This window comes from Cydia splendana, chromosome 15, assembly GCF_910591565.1.
Source record: "Cydia splendana chromosome 15, ilCydSple1.2, whole genome shotgun sequence".
NCBI classification, from domain to species: Eukaryota; Metazoa; Arthropoda; class Insecta; order Lepidoptera; family Tortricidae; genus Cydia; species Cydia splendana.
The window spans coordinates 4,989,816-5,011,506 of NC_085974.1; the positions used below are offsets into that span (position 1 = coordinate 4,989,816).

The window sequence follows — 21,691 nt, forward strand, 5'->3', positions numbered from 1 at the left end:
TTTTACTGTATTATATAGCTTCATGCTAAATAAAAAATGTCAATATAAGATTCTGGTTATATTGCACTGTCTGTTTATATTATGGTCCTATCTTATCTTATCCCGCGCAAACTTAACCGCATGTAAATAAAATTACTTTGTTGGCTGTTATGTTTGCTTCATAATGCATGTTTCATTATATTTTGATTCGGCATCGAAAGTAGATGGGTGTTAAAGTTTTGTAGGGAAATTCCATCTTCATTTTTGGTACGATAGGTTAGGACTTAACATATGCATACTATGGTATTGTTCGTCTGGATCGGTTGCATTTGCCTTGTGCCTTATTTCTTCCATTTCGATGATAGCGGAAAAGTTTCGCTTCTAAGGTCTTGACTTTTTAGGCCGTATTTGGACCGTCGGTTTGGAATTATATACCTTCTTCATAATGTTCATCGACGATTCACTTGCACCGGAGAACAATGTACTTATATGGCAGTAAACACGATGCTACGAGCCAGTTGTGCAAAAAAGTGTATTAACCAACGGACCGCTCTAGTTCGGGACGTATCAGAGCGATATGGTCCATCCATAATAACATACCGTGCGTGCGGAGAAAACGTCGGGACGAATAACATTAGACGGGTCCATAAAAAAGTGTGCATGAGCTGAGGCGCTAGCGGATTACATGCGGTCGCGTGTAGTCCGTGCATTAGTTATGCTAGTAATCTGTCAATATCTGGCTGATCGACAACTCAATCTATAAAATTTCTATCGATTTTGGCTTCATGATTTAACGCGACAGCCACTCGTTGGGTTATATTTTTTGCAGCCAGAAAGTGACAAGGGCGGAGTGAATTTTAGAAACGTTTGTTCTCTATTGCATTTTAAGATTTTTAAGTACATAATGTCAAATAACTTTGTTATGAGATTTTTCTAAGGCGATTTACTCAGTACGCAGTCGAATGCTGATAGTGATCCTACGGCGCTCCTATATACAAAGCGGAGTCGGCATTTGTTGGTGGTTGTAGACGGTAGTCCTACCACTGGTTAGTCCGTCATCGCTCTTGGTTCCCCCAGGCCAGGTGGCATCGTAAAGGGTCGTGAAAATAAATGCTTTGATTGATTGATTGATTGAAAGGCATTTCCCCAACGTTAAAAAAAGGCGATTTACTCAGGCACGTGTAATATGCCTACCTAATAATATACCTGTAATATGCGGTGAATATTACAGGTCTTCTAGATATGTATTATCTTACTTTCTAAATAATCTCACTGATTTAAAATAGACCCACCTTTTAAAATGTCTTACTGATTAGTGATTTGCTGATTTGTTATTGCAAAGATTGTAGATAGTTATTTTGTTTATGTCGGTAATCTTTATTTGTAGGTATGCACATCAACTACTGTTTCTAATTTCTTAATACTCGTAAAGGTCGGTTCTTTCACGTTAATTGATACGTAATAAAGTATTGACATGAAAAAATCTGGTCGTGCATATGGTAAATCTTTTAGATGAATGAGGATTTTCAAGCAGCACTCTTTTTAGGGTTCCGTACCCAAAGGGTAAAACGGGACCCTATTACTAAGACTCTGCTGTCCGTCCGTCCGTCCGTCCGTCTGTCACCAGGCTGTATCTCACGAACCGTGATAGACAGTTGAAATTTTCACAGATGATGTATTTCTGTTGCCGTTGGGGCTCCTATACAACAAACGTGATTTTTGACCAAAGTTAAGCAACGTCGGGCGTGGTCAGTACTTGGATGGGTGACCGTTTTTTTTTTTTGCATTTTTTTCCCGTTTTTTTTTTTTATTATGGTGCGGAACCCTTCGTGCGCGAGTCCGACTCGCACTTGCCCGGTTTTTTTAATGAGTTCCTGTTTCTTTGTCGCTGTTCCAAGCGCCATGTTAAGGTTTACTTAATTAACGGGCTCCGTGTGTGGTATTAATAGTGTTTAGTATTAAAAAGCCTTACACCATTTAATTCATCTCATCTAATTACAATCTTAAACCAGTCCTTTAGTCTTGTAGAGTACCTATCACATATTTGCTTAGTTGCGCAATAAATTATATTATAGTAACAGTGAATAATATTGGTACATCTTGCTTCAAAACTTTTCCCTATACGGAATTAAGGAAATCCTGTATATATTATTTAGTCGTAGGTATTTATACATAGTACCTTCTGACACGTAAATGGCACATTGACACGAGTGGGATCATTCGATTAGGGGACGAATGCGGCTAATTTAGGTGTCCGGTGTACCGTGCGACGCCTCAACCAAATTTGTCAATGTCGTACGTAAAATATTTCCCTGAAAGGTATATGTATAAGTAATTATATTATGACTAGTATTTCCTTGAGTGACTCCGAAAATGCGAGAAATAGCTTGGAGGTATGTAAAATCAGTTTTAATGACTATTTTTAGGCGCTGTGAAGATTGTTTATTGAGCATTGGCTTTCCTCCCGCCGCGCCGCGTCCCGCGTATGTCGTGGATTCAAAATCACGCCAAAATGAAAATAAAACTTCTTATTTTATTTGTTTTGTCAACCTTCAAGAGATTCCTCACAAAACTAACAGGAGAGCATTTTTTTGCTCCTAGGTTTCCTTTGGTGCATGCATGGTATACTTTTCTATTCTAGCATTCAAACTAGAGTTTATCGCCTAACGAGGTCGATGAAACTCTAATGAATACTACCATTGTCAAAGGTATTAACTATTGCTATTTACGTACTAATTTATGAATATGCACAGCAATATCGGAGTCTAGCACAAATGCTAACCGCTGGTAATGATGATAGATGATAGGATACTAACATTTCAGCTAAAAGATACACGCCATGCGATTTGCTACGCATTTTCCAAATCGTTCATAATGTCCACGTTATTAATGATAATGTCCAACTGTTCTTTGTCCACTTGCATTGAATATTACTTTTTCTCAAAAATGGACGGCAAAGTCGACTTTGACGTCTAAAAAATAGGTCGCGAAGCGCGTAGTTTATGGTCAGTCAAAAATTAAAAAGTTAAAAACATTGCACTCTCGATTTTGGGACTGCAATGTTGCATACAAATTCCATTATTTGTCGAGTTCCAAACTTTTTAAAAGTTAAAATGGCCATATCAAATGAAGGCACAGGCCCATTAAACAGCCAAACAGATGATTAGTACCGCGACTATTTAGCTGTCTCAAATAGGTTGGCGTATTTTTGGTTTCTACTTTTTTCTGTGAAAATATATACGTAAGAACGTTGCTTCTGTAAAATATTTCTAAAATATGTATATTTCTCGCACCATTTTTGAGAAAAGCACTATATATGACTCGGCTGGAAGGCTACTTGCTGGCTTCGGATTCAATTAAACGGACTCCCAAGGTCGTCCGTTTAATACGAATATTACGAATCCTCAGCCTGCAAGTAGCTACGTCCGAGCCTCGACAATAATGTACTTTTACTGACGACCCATGACGTCATCACTGACATCCAGTATGAAAAACGTCACTTTTGTAGTACAGAGTACCTATTATACTTATAGTTTTTTTTTCTAAGCTCTTGTTAATTTTCTCCTTTCTCGGCTTCACGGGACTTATAGACTTAAAGTATGTAGGTACAGAGTAGGTAATTAGGTAAGCCTTATAATTCATTGGTGTTAACAATGACATAATATCTTCTAAGGTAGCAAATGAATGAGTCATTTATGTAAATAACTACTTAGACAAATTCGTTCTAAGTTTCAACCCGAAGCAACTTATTGTTTATATTGGCTGATTGTGTCATTGTCTCGCTCGATCAATTGGTTTGTTGCTATTTGGGACGCCGGAATGACACTGACATTTAGTGTCTTGCTTGCGTATGCCTTTCATTTCTGCTTCGTACCTAACTTTATACTATTTATGTACTATTCTCCGTAATTTCGACATGTGGCGTGTTATAAAAATAAAAGTAAGTTTTAAAATTAAATAACCGATGCAAATTGCCATTCATTTATGTATAAACGCCGAAGACACTTTCTATTCATTAACATAATCGGTCACATTTTTCTCCATTCAGACGTCCTTCAGCGGCAGTAGCGGTAGCGTAATACTACCTTAACTAACAGCAACACTCAATTGTCGATCTTAAATCTTCGCTATAAGGTTTACGAACCGTCAATTCACTGAGTGGGACATTGTCCAGCTGTTGTCATACGGCATTTGCGAACCTATTTAAAGTGTAAGTGCCTTAGCGAGTTCGTTGATTAAATAAACAACTAGTTATCTGGCTGGATCCGCGGATACTCTGCTGCTAAAGTAGGTCATCGTTATAATATTTATAGCTGCGGTAATATAATGAGATGCATTGATTATGAGATTTATGAGTTTAGTATTCATCCGTGATTTCTAGTACAAAAATGTTATTTATCTGCAGTATCCGCGTTGTAAAACTAGGTTGTTATTAGCTTTTTTATTTGTGTATGAAAAGGTAATTATATTACAGCGTTAATTCCTTCTGATGATTTGTTAGTGATAGTGTAGTAATTAAAGGACGGTTCTTTTGTGAGAGCTGGCTCGGGGTTATTACTTATTTGTGTATATTTTCATAAAAATTCAGCTGTCAGCTTTTGTAGACCTATTGATTGATATATGTATTTAAGAACTGAAGAACGTAAATGATTCAGAGTGGTATTCCACCTGTCAAATTTCTTTGTCCAATGTGTATTTGCATCTCACATTTTGCTTGGTGAGAGAGTGAGACGCAATGTACATTGGACCGGTAGAATGAATACCAACCTAAGCGCTTTTTATACTATTTTAAATAAACAAGATTGATTAAAAAGAGTAGCAAACCACCCAAAGAAGACTCGGCCACTAAAAGGGTGGACTGAATAGTTATGTATACCTATACAACCTGATACTCAAGACACACAGTGTAGTTCACGTTTTTACTCCGCGCCTTTGCCATTTGACCGCTACAGTTAATTGTGCTAAGATCATCTTGGAATGGAATCTTAAGTGGCCAATTAATAATTATCTCTCTTTTAGACCATCATACTTCATTATACGTCGCGGGCTTGGAAAATGTACTTAAGTCGTGTTTTGGTTCATGTTTACATATTTCTTGCTAACTAAATTAAATTATCTTGTTAGCTGGCGAATATAAAATATTCTGTTTCGGTCTCGGCACGCGAGCCGGAAGATGGCTAAATGGCGGGTAATTGGCGGGAACAGCGGACAGCGGTGAAAATACGGAAAGCCGGGTGTAACTCCTGCTCCGGAATTTTCCGGTAGCGCTGTTTTATGGTCGTTTGTAAGGCGAGTGACTTACGTAACGTTACATTAAATTTTAATTAACTTTACGAATTGATTATACGATATAAAATAATTAATATGAATTACTCATGATAGTTTCGTTTTATGTTCATTACGATGTCACCTCGATGAGGGACCAAGCGGAGTAGCTAGAGGATCGAGACTTATTTATTAAGGGGTCACCCTTTTGCATGTTTAGCGAAAAATAATAGTTAAGCAAAATCTTCGATGTCTTTTCGGAAATCGGAATTATTATCAGTTACGAATAAGTATTATATCTTTCCCGTAACTATGATTGTTAAAAAGTACAGAGCTCTAACTTGTCATATTGTTCTTTCCAGTGATGGTAGTCGGATAGGTCCGCCGCAGCCATGCCGCTGCCGAAGCGATGCGTGGAGCCGGTCCACGTGTCGCGCGGCACCGTGCCGGAGCGGCTCAACGTGCCGTCCGAGCTAGAGGCCGTCACCAACGGCACACTGGCCAATACTGTGAGGTACGTCATCAGAGTGCGTCCACGCGGCTTTCTTAGGTTTCAGCGGATTCAGAACCCCAGCAGTGATGGTAGTCCGGTAGGTCCGCCGCAGCCATGCCGCTGCCGAAGCGATGCGTGGAGCCGGTCCACGTGTCGCGCGGCACCGTGCCGGAGCGGCTCAACGTGCCGTCCGAGCTAGAGGCCGTCACCAACGGCACACTGGCCAATACTGTGAGGTACGTCATCAGAGTGCGTCCACGCGGCTTTCTTAGGTTTCAGCGGATTCAGAACCCCAGCAGTGATGGTAGTCCGGTAGGTCCGCCGCAGCCATGCCGCTGCCGAAGCGATGCGTGGAGCCGGTCCACGTATCGCGCAGCACTGTGCCGGAGCGGCTCAACGTGCCGTCCGAGCTAGAGGCCGTCACCAACGGCACACTGGCCAATACTGTGAGGTACGTCATCAGAGTGCGTCCACGCGGCTTTCTTAGGTTTCAGTGAATTCGGAACCCCAGAGTACCAATGGCATGAACCCCTCAACTCAACATTTTTTATTCTAGTTAGATGCGCGAAAGCGGCGCCCAATGCTATATGGCATATGGCACACTTTACATCAATACCTATATTATTTGGCACTTACAACTCTTTCAGACAAGCTGATTTTCTTAGTCTTGTGGCATAGCCAATAAAATTGCTTTGAGAAGTCAGTACTCCTTAACGTCCTAAATCTTTACAGGCTTACCCCCTTGTTCATAAAACTTTACGGGCCTGATTTAGTTAAATTAGGCTTTATCTCTTTCTTAAAACACAAGTCAAAATGACAGATAAAGACAAACGATTATTAGCTAATTGAGGCTTGTAGCGCGTTTATGAATAAGGGGGTTAGTCAGGCTTCTTATAATCTTACATTATTTTTTATTTCTAGGCAATTGTCGTCACTATCGAAGCATGCGGAGGACATGTTCGGCGAGCTGACCAGGGAGGCGAGCAACCTCGCGGAGCGCACCAACGTGCTGCAGGCGCGGATAGACAGGCTCGCCATCAAGGTCACGCAGCTCGACTCTGGGGTTGAGGAAGGTACAACATGATCTTTTACCAACGATATTGGGACATTAGGTACCTAATATCTGTATTTAAATTCGATACTCCCCTAGAAGTAATTTTTCAAAATTTGTACACACCAATTTAACCACTATCTTGCTTTATTCCAGTGTCTCTTCAAGACATTCAAATGCGCAAGGCGTTCCGCTCGTCGCGGACATTCCAACAGCAACTATTCAGTCGCAACTCGATGCCGACGGCCATGTTGGCGACGTACGCGCGCTGCGATCGCCCGCCGCCGCTCGAGAGGCTCAACGAGTTCAGAGACGACGGGAGAGACGCGAGGAAGTTCTACACCGACCCGGATTACTTCTTCGAATTGTGGAGAAGGGAAATGCTGCAGGATACAGAGCGCATTCAGCACGATCGCGGGAAGAAGGTAACATACATAGCTTAGTCTTGTCTGGGGTTTTCTGGTCAAAAAGAGTACACATAGTATGAAATGAAAATTAACGGCTTATTTCATAGGCATGTACACGATTAGCTACATTCGCTATTTACGAAAAATGATATTCGTCAGTTAGTGTAATAAATTCCTTCCGCAAGATATGTACTTGTGCACAGTTTATATCTATTAATAACGTCGCCAAAGTTAGTGTTGTATTTTACAGCCTTTGCAAAGGATAAGGTTAGATGTCGTGATGTATAGTGAAAAGCTTGACAAATGTTGACATATAAATGTATTACAAGAACGATAGTTATGCAGGTTTGTAACGCTACGCTTCCGCTCAGGTGCGGCAACCCCGCAGCGGCGGCGGCGCCGACGGGCGCGGCGCGCGGCGCGTGAGGCCGCCACACTCCACACGGGAGAGACAAAAGGTACGCTGTATGCTTGTTCTGATTACATTTAAAACTATGATGTTTATTATATTATTCTAAGTCCCAAAAATATGTCCCAAAGGACAGTGCGGTTGTTGAGTTCTTGTTTTGTTCACGCTCAAGGGTTCATCTGTAGAATCTATAATGATGATTTCTCCATTAACTCTGAGTACCAGGGATCTAAATTCCTCCGCCCAAACCCGACCGACGATTTTTAATTTAGGATTGAATTTTGTAGGCGGCAGCGGTAACACGCGGCGAGCATATCATGGCACCGGCGCAGCTGCGGCACTACAACATCGAGCCACAGCCGCCGCCGCTGCAAACGCAGCTCTCACAGCAGTCCATCCGGCAAGAATCGGTCTATGGTGAGAATGCCTGCTACTTGTTAGGGTTCCGTACCCAAAGGGTACGGTACTCGCGCTTGTCCGGTTTTACTTCTATATATCGAGCACCGACTGGCAGAACTGCTTTTCCAAGCGATATACGGGTGCTCGTTTCATTCAACTCTGAGCGTGTTTCGGCAGTAATTAAATTACCTCACGCAATTCGAGGCGTGTCGCAACCGAAATCATTAGATTTTGGTCACTCACTTCAGAAAAGTGTAACTGCATTATTTTGTCCACTTAATGCCATCAAACCTGTGGCACTGCGTGCACGTGGCAGCTTCTATTTTCTGTATTTTGCACTGAAGCAACTTTTACGTATTTTTCACCTATCTTTTGACGATTTCGTAGAAAAATTGAATTTTCTCATGATGATCCATATTATGATTATAATGAAGAAAAAGTCAGCGTGCTCTAAATGTTGTAGCTACGAGTGTCACGGACGGCGGCTACCGAGTAGGCATGAACCGCCCACCGTCGTCTCAGGCGGCGCGACCCAACTCCATCGAGATCGAGAACCATCAGAACCGACAACCGAGGCTCACAGGAAACGGACATGGTAAGACCTTCGTTCGATTCCAGTGTGTTATAAAATGTTGTAGCTAATACGAGCGTCACGGACGGCGACTACAGTGTGAGAATGAACCGTCTGCCGTCGTCGCAGTTGGCGCGACCATAGAGAAAAAAATACATAGAGTGCTCACTCCATACATCAGTTTTAGTACTAAAACGACTATTATTTTCGTAGTCGATATCGAAGCATCGAGTAGCGGAATTATCAGTACTGCTAAAATAGGTTGTTTTATGCTCTACATACACAACCTACTTATTATGGCAAATAGGAGAACAGACGTTATTGCGTTGGCGCAAACGCCAGCGGCGGGGAAAATTTGCGGCGATGCGATTTCGATTTTCGAATCGAAGGCCATATCGAAGCCGGGCGCGGCGGTTTCCTTCGGAAGTGTTTTTTGCACGCTGGTATAGTTTGGACGGTTTTCACGTGTCGCTTATTAAAATAATATATTAAATAGTGCTGTGCCACAATTAACTGAACCTGCGACGTAACTATATCAACTGGTTTCCGTGGCAAATTCAATTTGGCCCCAATGATCACGGTTTCTCGGTCAAATTGGAGCCACTCGGGCCAGGGGCCCGTGGAATTTTGTCCGCTTTGTCCCCTTATAGTTACGTGATCCTGATATATCGGTGATGTTTGCAGTGATGGTGGACGAGAGTCCGTACGGGTCGGTGGAGCCCATCTACGGCGGCAGCGGCGCCGGCACGCCGCGCCGCCCGCGGCCCTCCGTGCCGCCGCCCGCGCCGCCCGCCGACACGCCCAACAACCACACGCCGACCAGGTGCGCCACTACTCTAGTGTTAAGTGTCATGGCTCCTATGCTGGCTGAATGTCAATGTCTTTTCAAGGTAAGGTTGATTTAGTTACAGTTGCACCATCCGCACTTGACAGACTGATCGACGTCACCCGACGGGCCGCGGGGATTCAATATGAAACTTTCCATACAATAAAATTTAGCGAACTCTTTAACGATGACAAACAGTTTGGTGCAACCTACCCTTACTATAGTGATCCCTAGGTTCGGATGTAGCGTTTTTCAACTTATTACTTGACTTTAGAAATAGCAGGAAAAGTCACAATCAGCAGGTGGTAAGGGATCGCGAAATTTATTTTCATGGCAAGGTGCACTTATGTTATCGTTTCTAATCGGTCTCATCTCTGTCCGCAGATCGACGTTGCCCCCGCCGCCGCCGCCGCCGGAGGGCACGGCGTCGCCGCCCATGATGAACGGCGCGTCGCCGCCGCACCGCACCGCGCTCGACGCGCACCTCGACCACATGCACGCCGTCATCGGTGAGTTACAATTCGATAACGTTATGCCAACGACGTTGCAGGTCGGAACGTGACACATATTCAGAACGACAAACAAACGTCATCATGATTTAGGTGTATGAAAGTTACGTTAAATCATGTACTATATATGTAGGTAGGGTGTCAGTCATCATTTTTTTGGTCTTTTACCATGTCTCTCGAAAAGAAATAGTTTATTTTTAATTCGTACATCTCTTTCCTGTTTGAATGTTTTGTAATTTGTTTCCCAGGCATGATGTCTTCAGAAGAAGGCGGCGCGCCACTGGGCGCGCTGGCGCTGGCGCCGGCGCCGCCGCCGGCGCCGCCCGCGCCGCTGCCGCCGGCGCCGCCGGAGGAGCGGCCGCCGGAGGAGCGGCCGGCGGAGGCGCGGCCGCGGCCGCCGTCGCCCGGCTCGCTGCTGCGCGGCGCCTCCGCGCTCAAGCCCTCCTCCGCGCGCCCCGCCGCCGAGCCCAAGGAGGACCCGCGCTCCGACCTGCTCAAGGCCATCCGGGACGGTCAGTGCCACACCGGTGTTGCCCGATCTCACAAACGTTCACTTTTTACACGCTCTTTCATAAAACTTGAGCCGACTTTTGTTAACTCCTGGACTGTCAAATACTTCAACTGACGCGCCGCACACACCATTTAAACTTTGGTGCCCCGTTGATGCCGTAATTGTACGGTACACCCTTGTCAGGATGAGGAACGCGACAATACTCTATGGCCGTCGCTGTCTCCTTATACAATGTGATGTGATACGCACATGGCGCTATTTCGAATTATCCGAAGAATATTACATCGAGACATCCGAGCGAGATGATAATTTCGAGAAGAAGCAAACACAATAAGTAACCAAAAATTAAACGCGCGTCTATCCTAGCGAATCGTACCTAAGTTTCTTAGAAAATCGTTGTACGATTATTAGCTTAATCCGTAATAATATTAGTTTTAACGATCATGCAGTTTCCTCGGTTTCTTTCTTTTTACTTTAACTTAAAATGAACAAGTGACTGACCTGAACTGTCGTAACAGGCATCAAACTGCGTAAAGTGGACAAGCGCGGCGAAGAGACGACGGGCCGCTACGACACGCTGCGCGGAGCGCCCGCCTTCCTCGACGTGGCCTCCATCCTCGCGCGGCGCGTCGCCGTCGAGCTCAGCGACACCAGCTCCGGCGCCGACTCCGACTCCGACGACTCCGACCAGGTACACCCTTCCTCGACGTGGCCTCCATCCTCGCGCGGCGCGTCGCCGTCGAGCTCAGCGACACCAGCTCCGGCGCCGACTCCGACTCCGACGACTCCGACCAGGTACACCCTTCCTCGACGTGGCCTCCATCCTCGCGCGGCGCGTCGCCGTCGAGCTCAGCGACACCAGCTCCGGCGCCGACTCCGACTCCGACGACTCCGACCAGGTACACCCTTCCTCGACGTGGCCTCCATCCTCGCGCGGCGCGTCGCCGTCGAGCTCAGCGACACCAGCTCCGGCGCCGACTCCGACTCCGACGACTCCGACCAGGTACACCCTTCCTCGACGTGGCCTCCATCCTCGCGCGGCGCGTCGCCGTCGAGCTCAGCGACACCAGCTCCGGCGCCGACTCCGACTCCGACGACTCCGACCAGGTACACCCTTCCTCGACGTGGCCTCCATCCTCGCGCGGCGCGTCGCCGTCGAGCTCAGCGACACCAGCTCCGGCGCCGACTCCGACTCCGACGACTCCGACCAGGTACACCCTTCCTCGACGTGGCCTCCATCCTCGCGCGGCGCGTCGCCGTCGAGCTCAGCGACACCAGCTCCGGCGCCGACTCCGACTCCGACGACTCCGACCAGGTACACCCTTCCTCGACGTGGCCTCCATCCTCGCGCGGCGCGTCGCCGTCGAGCTCAGCGACACCAGCTCCGGCGCCGACTCCGACTCCGACGACTCCGACCAGGTACACCCTTCCTCGACGTGGCCTCCATCCTCGCGCGGCGCGTCGCCGTCGAGCTCAGCGACACCAGCTCCGGCGCCGACTCCGACTCCGACGACTCCGACCAGGTACACCCTTCCTCGACGTGGCCTCCATCCTCGCGCGGCGCGTCGCCGTCGAGCTCAGCGACACCAGCTCCGGCGCCGACTCCGACTCCGACGACTCCGACCAGGTACATCCTTCCTCGACGTGACCACCTCACCTTAAATAACATATTTCTTACTTTAAATTGGCAGAGTTCTAAAAACGACGACACGTTTACTTTTTGTTACGAATTTGTTTTAGGAAATATCATCATGGTACTTTTGGCAGGTTTGGATCTTTAATATTTCATTAATTTGAATCCAGTATTACTTGTATAAAGGCTTTTAAACTTTCGCAACGTTTCCCAGGGTTCCGTGCGTCTCCGATAACCTCGAAAGTTGGACCGGGACTAATTTAGAACTTGTTTCAGTGGACCACCGAGTCTCGCGCGTGACCCCGGGCTTCGCCACGCCGCGAGCCGCGCCTGCACCGGCCCCTCGACCCGTGCCCCGCCCCGGCGAAGCCCGAACACAAGCTGCCCGCGCCCGCGCCCGCCCCAGCACCCGCCGGCGTCAGCGTCGCCATCATCATCAAGCCCGAGCGCACCAACACCGCCAACAACGGCGGCACTGTCCGCGAGCAGGCGCTCAAGCTCGAGCAGACCGCGCGCCAAGCCAAGCCCCCGCCGAGGACCTCCTCTATCGACTCCTCCAAGTCTACGCTGGACGACCAGAGCTATGTGAAGAACTCTTCATTCTTGAGCCGCGACATTCAAGCTCAGAAAACTAAAGAACCTGTCAACAATTTCAAAATCAAGCCGGAGTCGCCGGTCGTAAAGGAGGCTCCTCCGTCCGTGGTCGGTGCAGATTCGCCTCCGCGGAAGGGCATCCTGTCGCCTCCTAAGAAACAGGTCGTACCTCCGCCGAGGAGCGACGTGCTGTCCCCTACGAAATCCGAAGTCGCGTCCCCACCGAAGCAAAATATCCTTCCACCTAAGAAAGAGAATTCTCCTCCCGTTGCGACTTTCAAAATAAAGAGGAACGACGATCCGCCCGCTCCGAAATCGATTATAAAGGAATCTTATGTCGCTAAAGAATCGCCGATGCCGTTAAAAACTGAAAAACTTTCGCTGGTCGATAATGGGGTTAATATAGAAAACGAAGTCAAAAAGGACGCGAACGATGGCGATGTGGCCGGGGGCGGGGACGCGGGCAACGAGGAGTCCAACGGTGTCGGGGACAAAATTAAGAAGTTTGAGAAAGCTGCAGAGGATGCCAGCGTGCCGCCCGGCCGCCTGTCCCGCCCGGGCTCCGTGCGAGGCCGCGGCCGCACCGAGAGGCTCGGCTCGGACCCCAAGGAGGACCTCCCGCCTCCGGCCACACCCTTCAAGGATAACGTGCACTTTGAACTCGGAAGTGCGACTTTAGGGCGGCAGCAGAGTTTATCGAAGAATAGCCCGCCGCTACCAAAATGGCCTCGCGACCAACCCGCGGAACCAATAAAGAAAACCGAGCCCCAAAAGATTATAAAGCCGGAATTCAAACCCATGCCGTCGCCCGTGGACGTGACGATCCGCTCGCCGAGCCTCGGCGTCAAGATCGCCGACCAGTTCCCGTCCCACGGCACCGCCTTCCGCAACGTCGCCTCGCCCGCGCCCGCGCCCGCGCCCGAGGCCGACGTCGCCCGCGCCGTGCACAAGTTCGAGGATGCCGCTCTCAACAACTCGAAGCCCTGCAAATCCAAGCCGAAAGAGAAGTCGTACCAGATCAGCAAGGGGTCGAGCTACTTCACGCGCGGCTCCGAGGAGATATGGCTCGTGAAGAAGAAGGACATAGAGGAGATCGAGGAGCGCGTGCTGGACTCGTTCCGTCGCGCCGGCGGCAACGTCTGCGTGCGGAGCGAGTCGCTGCGGCCCGCGTCCGACGGCGGGCACGCGCACGGCGGCTTCTCGCACGCGACCATGGGCCGCAAGCGGCAGATGTACGCCCGCAGCGAGTCGCTCGACCCGCAGTGGGCCGGCGCGCGCGCGCAGACGCTGAAGCGGCAGACGTCGGTGGCGTGCACGTGCGGCCACGACAAGAAGACGCGCGCCAAGAGTGCCGGCGCCGCCGCCGCCGCCGCCGCCGCCGCCGAGCAGCCGCCGCGTCCGCGCTCCCGCTCGCACGGCGACGACAACAACCAGGCGCACGTGCTCGACAAGTACGAGACGCTCGTGTAGCATTACACCCGCTCGGACGCCGACCGGCCCTAGTCGGCCGGCGTTCACAGCGGCCAGGCTCCCGCGGCGTCGACGCGGTTTTATTATTAGTGTTGACTGTAGTGCTGCCCTATTCCGTGCATGATATTTGTGATAGTGGAGGTGCGAGCCCGTAGAGTGAGGTTCCTTGGTGCGATGCGTGGGTGTGTAAACGCGTATTATATAAATTATTTACTCTATATTGTGTATCGGATCAGTATCGATTGATATTATTCTCGTACGGGGCGACGATTTATCGGCTAGTCTTATGAATGTTCTCGTAGAAATTGGAGCTGAATAAATTAGGGGCAATTCAATATTTATTTCATTGTAAACCAAATATTTATAGAATACTTACATATATGTATACATACAGAATATAAAAATTATAGTACTGACGAATGTAGCTAGTGTATTAGTATTAAAAATAACTATTATATACTCTTACCTTTTACAATGTGGTGGCGGGCTGAGTTTGTAATGAGATTTTAAAATTTGTTACCTTAATTTCGCCATTACAAATGGAGTTCTTATTTTTCTTAATACCGATAGAAAAATGTGCAGGAGTCATGAGTAATGACCTTTTAGGGGTTGTTATGTAAAAAGAATCCATTTCATACAAGAATTTCACATTTTTCTAGGATATTTAGATGAACTCAAATGTCTTGCTAAAATATTTTGCAGATTGGAGCTTTTTCCCGTTGCTGCATCCGATGCAAAGAGGACAAATAGAACCTCGACTTATTATGAGTCAATTATGATATAAATAGTGATATCATAGTACTGTAACTGTTTTTACGGAAAGCAAACTTTACCCACCTCAGCACAATCTAAATATAATGGTGCTTTGCTTGTTGAAAACATTGTAACATTTCACTTGGACCTCTATCTGTTTTTATTAGCGGTTGTGAAATTACGTTTTGAGATTAGATTTTTAATTTACTTATGAGACGCAAGCTTTATCGAAACTTAAAGTTTATTTTTAACTAATACGAAGTTGCTAGTCGATATGAATATTTAAAATCTATGTAATCACAAGATATATCTCTTACTCAGTATTTCCTGATCAGCTTTTATGATCCATATTTTTACTTTCATCCGATTATTTTCTTAACAGATAGGTAGGTAGGTATACATATAAGATTCCATTTTTAAAGTAAAATATGTACGATTTTGTATTTTCATATAATATGTGACCTGTATATGTAGTGCCAATTATATCAATTGTATATTTTGATCAACATGAAATCAGTAACTTCCATTTTATAATGAATTTTGTATTCATTTAGTGAAAGTACCAACGAGTTACACCAAAAATATTAGTAGTGTGTGACACATTTGAATGTGGTAGGACCCTGAGGGCGGGGCGACGTCGTATTATTCCTGCTTTTTATTTTATAATAGGCGGAAAATATTCTCATTTATTTGTATTGTAAATACTTACTATTAATTGTATTGTAATTCTTTGTAAAAATGCATTGAAATATGTCAATGGGCAAACTTTATAATAACAGCTCCTTGTAACAGAATTACTTTCTCTGATCAATACTGTGAGAATGAGTAATGAGTATATGCATTCCAAGTGTTTTGTTGCTCAGCGTTCTCTCTATACAAATATTTTATAATCTTAATATTAATAAAAAGAGCAACGAATGTGTACCAAATTTTTTCTAAGTAATGAAGGTAGTGTTACTAGATAGACATCTTTTCCATTTTTAATATGCTAGTACCTATTTATGTTTCTTCTCGCAACATTGGATGTAAGGGTGGTATTCCACCTCTCCAATTTCTTGGTCCAATTTGTATTTTGTCTCAAATTTTGCTTAATGGAGAGAGTGCGACGCAATGACATTGGACCTCTATATTGGACAGATGGAATACCACCCTAAGCTAATTTCGACTCTAGAAACTAGAAAGCACCTAAATTCTTTCCAACATTCCACATGGACAAATGTCCTTGTGAAGGGCGGTTTTATGAAATCGGAGCAGCTTAGGTTCTTATGAATGTAATAAATGTTTCCAAATCTTTAGGCTTTTTATCAAGCCATTTTTTTATTATCTCTCGTTGCGTTATTTACGGGGTACGAGCAATGCTCTGTAGAATAGATTAGTGTTCTGTATGTATGATCACGATTAGTGCTAAGCCATGTAAAGTATAGTAGTAAGAAAATAAATAAAGCATGTTTTATATTATGTAGATTATGTAAACGCCTCCTTATTTTGCCAAATACTGGCAAGCGCTGATTATTTATTAGCATTTTTTCTTAAATGTTTATAATTTTAAGCTAAAGCTGAAACAATGTCATTATGTCTAATAAGAAAATATTTTATAAATTGTTTATTTGCTAATATGATTTAAATTAAATTAATAGCATTTGAGTTTTATTCCATCTCACATCTCATTTAAAATTTACCTGGATTATCTTTAAACATGCCTGCAAAGTAAAGAAATATAATATAAAGTATGAAGAGCAATAATAAAATTGTAGAAACATACTGAGATGTTTCTTGTTGTTTCTGTTTGGAGACACTTTTTCGTTCACTTGGTATCTTAGGCACAAGCGGTTCGAGCTGTAGAATCGGGATGAGAATGTCATGTCTTATGCCCCTTAAGGGGTCGTCCAGAAATCATGGGATCATATTTGGCCTATTTTTGACCCTCCCCAAATCACCACACGGGGGACCTTGGTGATATTTGGATTTTAACGCAACCCACCTGCCACGAGATCACGTGATCCTGATTATGATGCAGATAACCTAGAGGCTAAGCAATCAAGGCCATGGCGCCAATGCAAGCTTTTATTATCAATGTTTTAAAGTTGGGACGATGAATGTTTTTTATTGGGTAAATACGCATATAAAATAGATCGGATTATTTAATCTGATTAAATTTTTGAGTAACATAGTTGTGTTTGGCTTTACCACTTTGAAAAAAAAAAATCACGTGAAATCTCTATCCCCCCCTCATCGTGATCATTCGTAATATTTTACTTACTCCCACCGGCCCCACCCCCCCTCTAAACGATCACATGGTTTCTGGACGACCTCTAAGGGACTCCATTGACACCTCATTTTATCATAATTAGTGTAGTAGTAAAATGATCTCAAACCTAAACCTAGTTTCCGAGGTAAAGGTGGGACATGACACATACCTTGTCCGATAAAAATGTGATGGTATGATGTTCAGTATGTGTACCATCATGAACGAATGTTTTATTCGTCTAGTCCAGTACTTCTATCAGGCGCACTTACACCCACTATAAATGTACAACGTGTAGACGTGTTCTTTTTACGTGTCCAATCGTAATAGCGAAGTGTGATGCTGAACGCGTAACCAATAAATAGCATTCAGTTTCGCGCTCATATTATCGGAAATAGGTTTGTTTATGACCTGCAATAAATGTTGCCAGTGCTATAATTACTGTAAAATATACTCATAAATTAATTTTCCAAATCTTATTGTTTACTTTCGTGTTATTGTTGTAAGCTGTGTTGATTCCTTAAATTTATATAGTCTTAAACGTTACACAAAATAATGGTATGAGAAATACAAAACAAAAAGGTAGGACATTGCCAGTATGAAAACAGGCGAAAGTGAAGCTACCATAGACTAGTCATGACATTTTGTTGCATTCCTTTCATTCTGAAAAAGTTTGTAATTTTGCTACTTGCTACAAATGCCGATAATTTTCAGTGCAGTGTTTTTGACAAGTTTCAGTTTAGTTCTATGTGAAAAATATTTGTTATAAGTTATAACATAATTGACCTAAATATAAGGTGCTAATTAAGTGAGCTACCAGTAAAGCTTTTCAAAATCTGGAACCGAAATTTATCGTTACCCAGGAGTCGTTACGAAATTTAGCAAAATGACTTCAGCACTTTATTTAGAGCACTATCTGGACAGTCTTCAACATCTGCCGATAGAATTACAGAGAAATTTCAAGTTAATGCGAGACCTCGATGATAGGGCACACGGGTTAATGAGGACAATTGATCTTATGGCAGACGAACTATTGCCCAATATTCCGAAAATGGACGAGGAAATGAAAAAAGACAAGGTTAATACCATACAGGGCCTGTTTAACAAGGCCAAGGAATACGGCGATGATAAAGTGCAGCTCGCAATACAGACTTACGAGTTGGTGGACAAACACATACGGCGCCTTGACTCTGACCTTGCTCGCTTCGAATCGGAAATTCAAGAGAAAGTGATGAGCGCCCGAGCTGCGCAGCAAGCTGCCGCAGACCAGGAGCCGAATACCACCACCGTTAAGAAAGGAAGGAAGAAGCATAAGGGTAGTGAGAAGGCAGCTGCTACCACTGGGAAGAAGAAGCGCGTCGGAGCTTCCAGCGAGGACGATGCGGTCGCGTCGGGCCGATCCGCAGCCAAAAAGAAGGCACAACGCAAAGGTGCAACTACAACAGCCAGTGCTGTCAAGGAACAAGAAGAAAATGCAGATTTGGACTCAGTTGCTGGCATGGCTCATCCCAGTGACGTCCTCGATATGCCAGTCGACCCTAACGAGCCCACTTACTGCCTCTGCCACCAAGTTTCATATGGAGAAATGATAGGTTGTGACAACCCTGACTGTCCCATTGAGTGGTTCCACTTTGCCTGTGTAGATCTTAAGATTAAGCCCAAAGGCAAGTGGTATTGTCCTAAGTGTACTCAGGACCGCAAGAAAAAATGATCCGCGGTGAAACCTCCTGTCAAGCCCACTGACAAGACTGTACCGGTAAAGAAAGAAGTTAAGTAACTTCAGTCTTTATTACCAAAAACTATGTGTGAAAAATTAGATAGTAAATGAATTTATAGTAATATAAAAGATGTTAAAACTAGTAGTATTGTGGTAACTGTATTTAGTTTTATATAATTTAAAATTTGAAAGCCCATTTTGACATGATATAAATTGTTGTATTTAGTCTTTATTTCTTATTTGAAAATGAGCTTGTAATCATTTAATATATACAAGATTATATACAAGACTAACATGAATTAATGATGCTTTTCTTGTGGGGTATTTTTTTACACACAAGCTGAATAAAATCAGATAAGGTTTACTCGGGTAATTCCGAATGTCGAAAACTGTCGGATAATTCCGAAAGAGACTTTTATTATGATGGAATTAAGGGTGATTTTTATCTGAATTTCGGAATTATCCGACATTCGGTAATACCCGAATACACCTTAAAAGATAATAATTAATAGATATCTTATCTTATGTAGTAATATTACACAACATTCAATGTGAAGGCTAATAACAGTTCGAAGATGTTTAAGAGTAAAATTAGATATCAATTATGTACTAACAAATTAATTCAGTCTCTGGTACCCATTTTTAGGAAGATTGAACTTTGTTTAATTTTTTACTTGCTGCCATATGTTTGGCAAGGCTATACGGGTTCCATCATTTTATTTGAAAAATAGATGTTTCCCATATATTACTGTTTTGTGAAGTAAATGGGATTATCATTTGTATTGAGCAAACTATTTACTTGTATTTCAAGATAATTTGCAGTTTAGTATACTCAATGTTTGACACTAGTTATTCTGGCTATTCATGTTATATTACACAATACGCATAATGAGATATAAAGAGAGAAGACATTTTTGAGCCGCAAATAAATCTTATTAAACAATTTATAGAGATTGAATGGAGTCTGGGACAAGTGTTGTCCAATTGTCCATAGTGCAATAGCCAATAATAATGAAAATTTTAAACTAAATTTAAGGTACATATGGACATAAACATATACAAAGCCATGGTTATTAATGTGAATCATGAATTTCAACTTTTTGGGTTCTATAGCACCTTATTTTTATTTGGGTCCCTAATAATCAATCTGTCACATTACAAAACCGATTATTATAAACTAGCGACCCGCCCCGGCTTCGCACGGGTTAACAAATTATACACCTAAATCTTCAAGAATCACTCTATTGATAGTGAAAACCGCATGAAAATCCGGTCAGTAGTTTTTGAGTTTATCGCAAACATACAAACAGACAGACGCGGCAGGGGACTTTGTTTTATAATGTGTAGTGATTATAACACATATTGGTTGTAATTATTTTTGCAGTAAAAAACTGTCCCACATAAATTGGAACAACAGTACAAAATATTCGAAATAACTGTTGACTTGTTGCTTATTTGGTGGGTCAACTGGATCAACAAGATTAGTTGTTTAAGTGGATTTAAATCCAAAGAGGAAAGTCGATAGGTTACATATAAATAATTGTTACATATGTAAGTTATAATAATGTTTTCAAATGAATTGCCGTAGACTAGAATAATTTGGTTGCTTTGATAGTTTATTACTCTAATTCTCACATTTACTGGGAATTAAGTCATGACTACTTGTGTAGAGTTAAATTATAAGGAATCTTATAGAGCAATAAATATCACTATGGTGACTAACTTAAGTTTATGACTGAATTATGTGAGTTATAATTATAATATATTACTATTACAGGGTGACACAAAAAATGATACAAAATCAAAATTTTAACTTGAAACCAGAGTCTCAGAGGAATATGAAAAAGCATGTAAATTATTGTAGCCACTTTTAAGTAGACAGCGCTTAAAAATACTCCCGGGTGCCCAAATAATTATAATAGGTAATCAAATTCTGTCAATATTGACATATGTTCTCAATAGTTCTCATCCTCATTATCAAACCCGAAACCCTGATGATGTATTACTTTTTCTGTCACCAAGTAAAGATTTTGTATTATTCTAGAGTCAATATTGATAAGTGATTTAATATAGGCATTTATCTAGATTTCATATAGAATATAGACCATCATGCATTGTTAAATATTCACCATATTTTATGATTCATACTTATTATAATTATATTAGAATATCATGCATTGCATTGAATATTGAAATTAAAGTTATCACATCACAGTTCCATCTTTTTTTATTTAATAATGTAATCATTCATGTATTCCTTTAATTGTGCGAAAACCGTATTGGGTTTGACTTGTACATTGTTGTTAGGACGAAAATATCATAATTTACATTGTACTGTACAGTCACTATCCCGAGGTGCTCAAAAATATTTGAACACGCGCACTCTAGCGCCCTGACAATAGGCGTGTTCAGATTTTTTTGAGCACCTTGGCCCCGCCGATATATCTGATGGCGATTCTACAATTGGTAATGTGACTCCTGGGTATCAAATCTGTTTTTTAACGTGACCGTATTATTTCCTGAAAAAAATTATAATATTTATATTTTATATTTAACGTTAGTCTCACCTGGGGGCCTAGCCAAGATGACAATCATTCATCAAAAAACAATACAATCCTCTCTGGTCACCCCGTGTGCTAAAGTATATAGAGAGATATTAAATATATAAAAAAAAACGGGTCACTCGCGTATCTGGGTCGGTACGGAGTGAAACATGTCGAGCGTTTTTCGACTTAAAATACGTGAGTGACCCGTTTTTAATATATTTAATATGTCTGTGCCTTACGGAAGTTTTGTTATATAGAGAGAGTTAATTGTTTTATAAACTAAAGCATGAAATAAAAATGATAACAACTAATG

General features: G+C 43.3%; 3 protein-coding genes and 1 long non-coding RNA gene across 5 annotated transcripts in view; 3 read left to right on the forward strand and 1 right to left on the reverse strand.

Moving 5' to 3' along the window:
• LOC134797523 (actin-binding protein WASF3) overlaps window positions 1-12,501 on the forward strand; it is a 39,653-nt gene extending 27,152 nt beyond the window's left edge. The window contains exons 2-12 of one of the 2 annotated variants that reach the window (XM_063769785.1): window positions 5,822-5,973; window positions 6,659-6,810; window positions 6,945-7,213; window positions 7,567-7,653; window positions 7,892-8,021; window positions 8,467-8,598; window positions 9,259-9,397; window positions 9,785-9,909; window positions 10,158-10,421; window positions 10,939-12,047; window positions 12,330-12,501. In XM_063769785.1, the coding sequence (XP_063625855.1) occupies window positions 5,852-5,973; window positions 6,659-6,810; window positions 6,945-7,213; window positions 7,567-7,653; window positions 7,892-8,021; window positions 8,467-8,598; window positions 9,259-9,397; window positions 9,785-9,909; window positions 10,158-10,421; window positions 10,939-12,047; window positions 12,330-12,353 (2,553 nt within the window). In that variant the 5' untranslated portion in view covers window positions 5,822-5,851 and the 3' untranslated portion in view covers window positions 12,354-12,501. Of the gene's footprint in view, window positions 1-5,821; window positions 5,974-6,019; window positions 6,189-6,658; window positions 6,811-6,944; window positions 7,214-7,566; window positions 7,654-7,891; window positions 8,022-8,466; window positions 8,599-9,258; window positions 9,398-9,784; window positions 9,910-10,157; window positions 10,422-10,938; window positions 12,048-12,329 lie in introns of those variants that run through there. The other variant, XM_063769784.1, reaches the window with a different exon arrangement.
• Window positions 1-21,691, reverse strand: part of LOC134797578 (uncharacterized) — a 407,161-nt gene that overhangs the window by 79,124 nt on the left and 306,346 nt on the right. The gene's annotated exons all lie outside the window — the stretch shown is intronic.
• LOC134797544 (uncharacterized) lies at window positions 12,686-16,506 on the forward strand. Its single transcript, XM_063769828.1, has 2 exons — window positions 12,686-15,901; window positions 16,026-16,506. The coding sequence occupies exon 1, from the start codon at window positions 13,002-13,004 to the stop codon at window positions 14,115-14,117; it is 1,116 nt and encodes a 371-aa protein (XP_063625898.1). The 5' UTR covers window positions 12,686-13,001; the 3' UTR covers window positions 14,118-15,901; window positions 16,026-16,506.
• LOC134797491 (inhibitor of growth protein 5) lies at window positions 17,765-21,046 on the forward strand. The gene is made up of 2 exons (XM_063769731.1): window positions 17,765-19,633; window positions 19,741-21,046. Exon 1 carries the CDS (start codon window positions 18,002-18,004, stop codon window positions 18,824-18,826), a length of 825 nt encoding a protein of 274 aa, XP_063625801.1. The 5' UTR covers window positions 17,765-18,001; the 3' UTR covers window positions 18,827-19,633; window positions 19,741-21,046.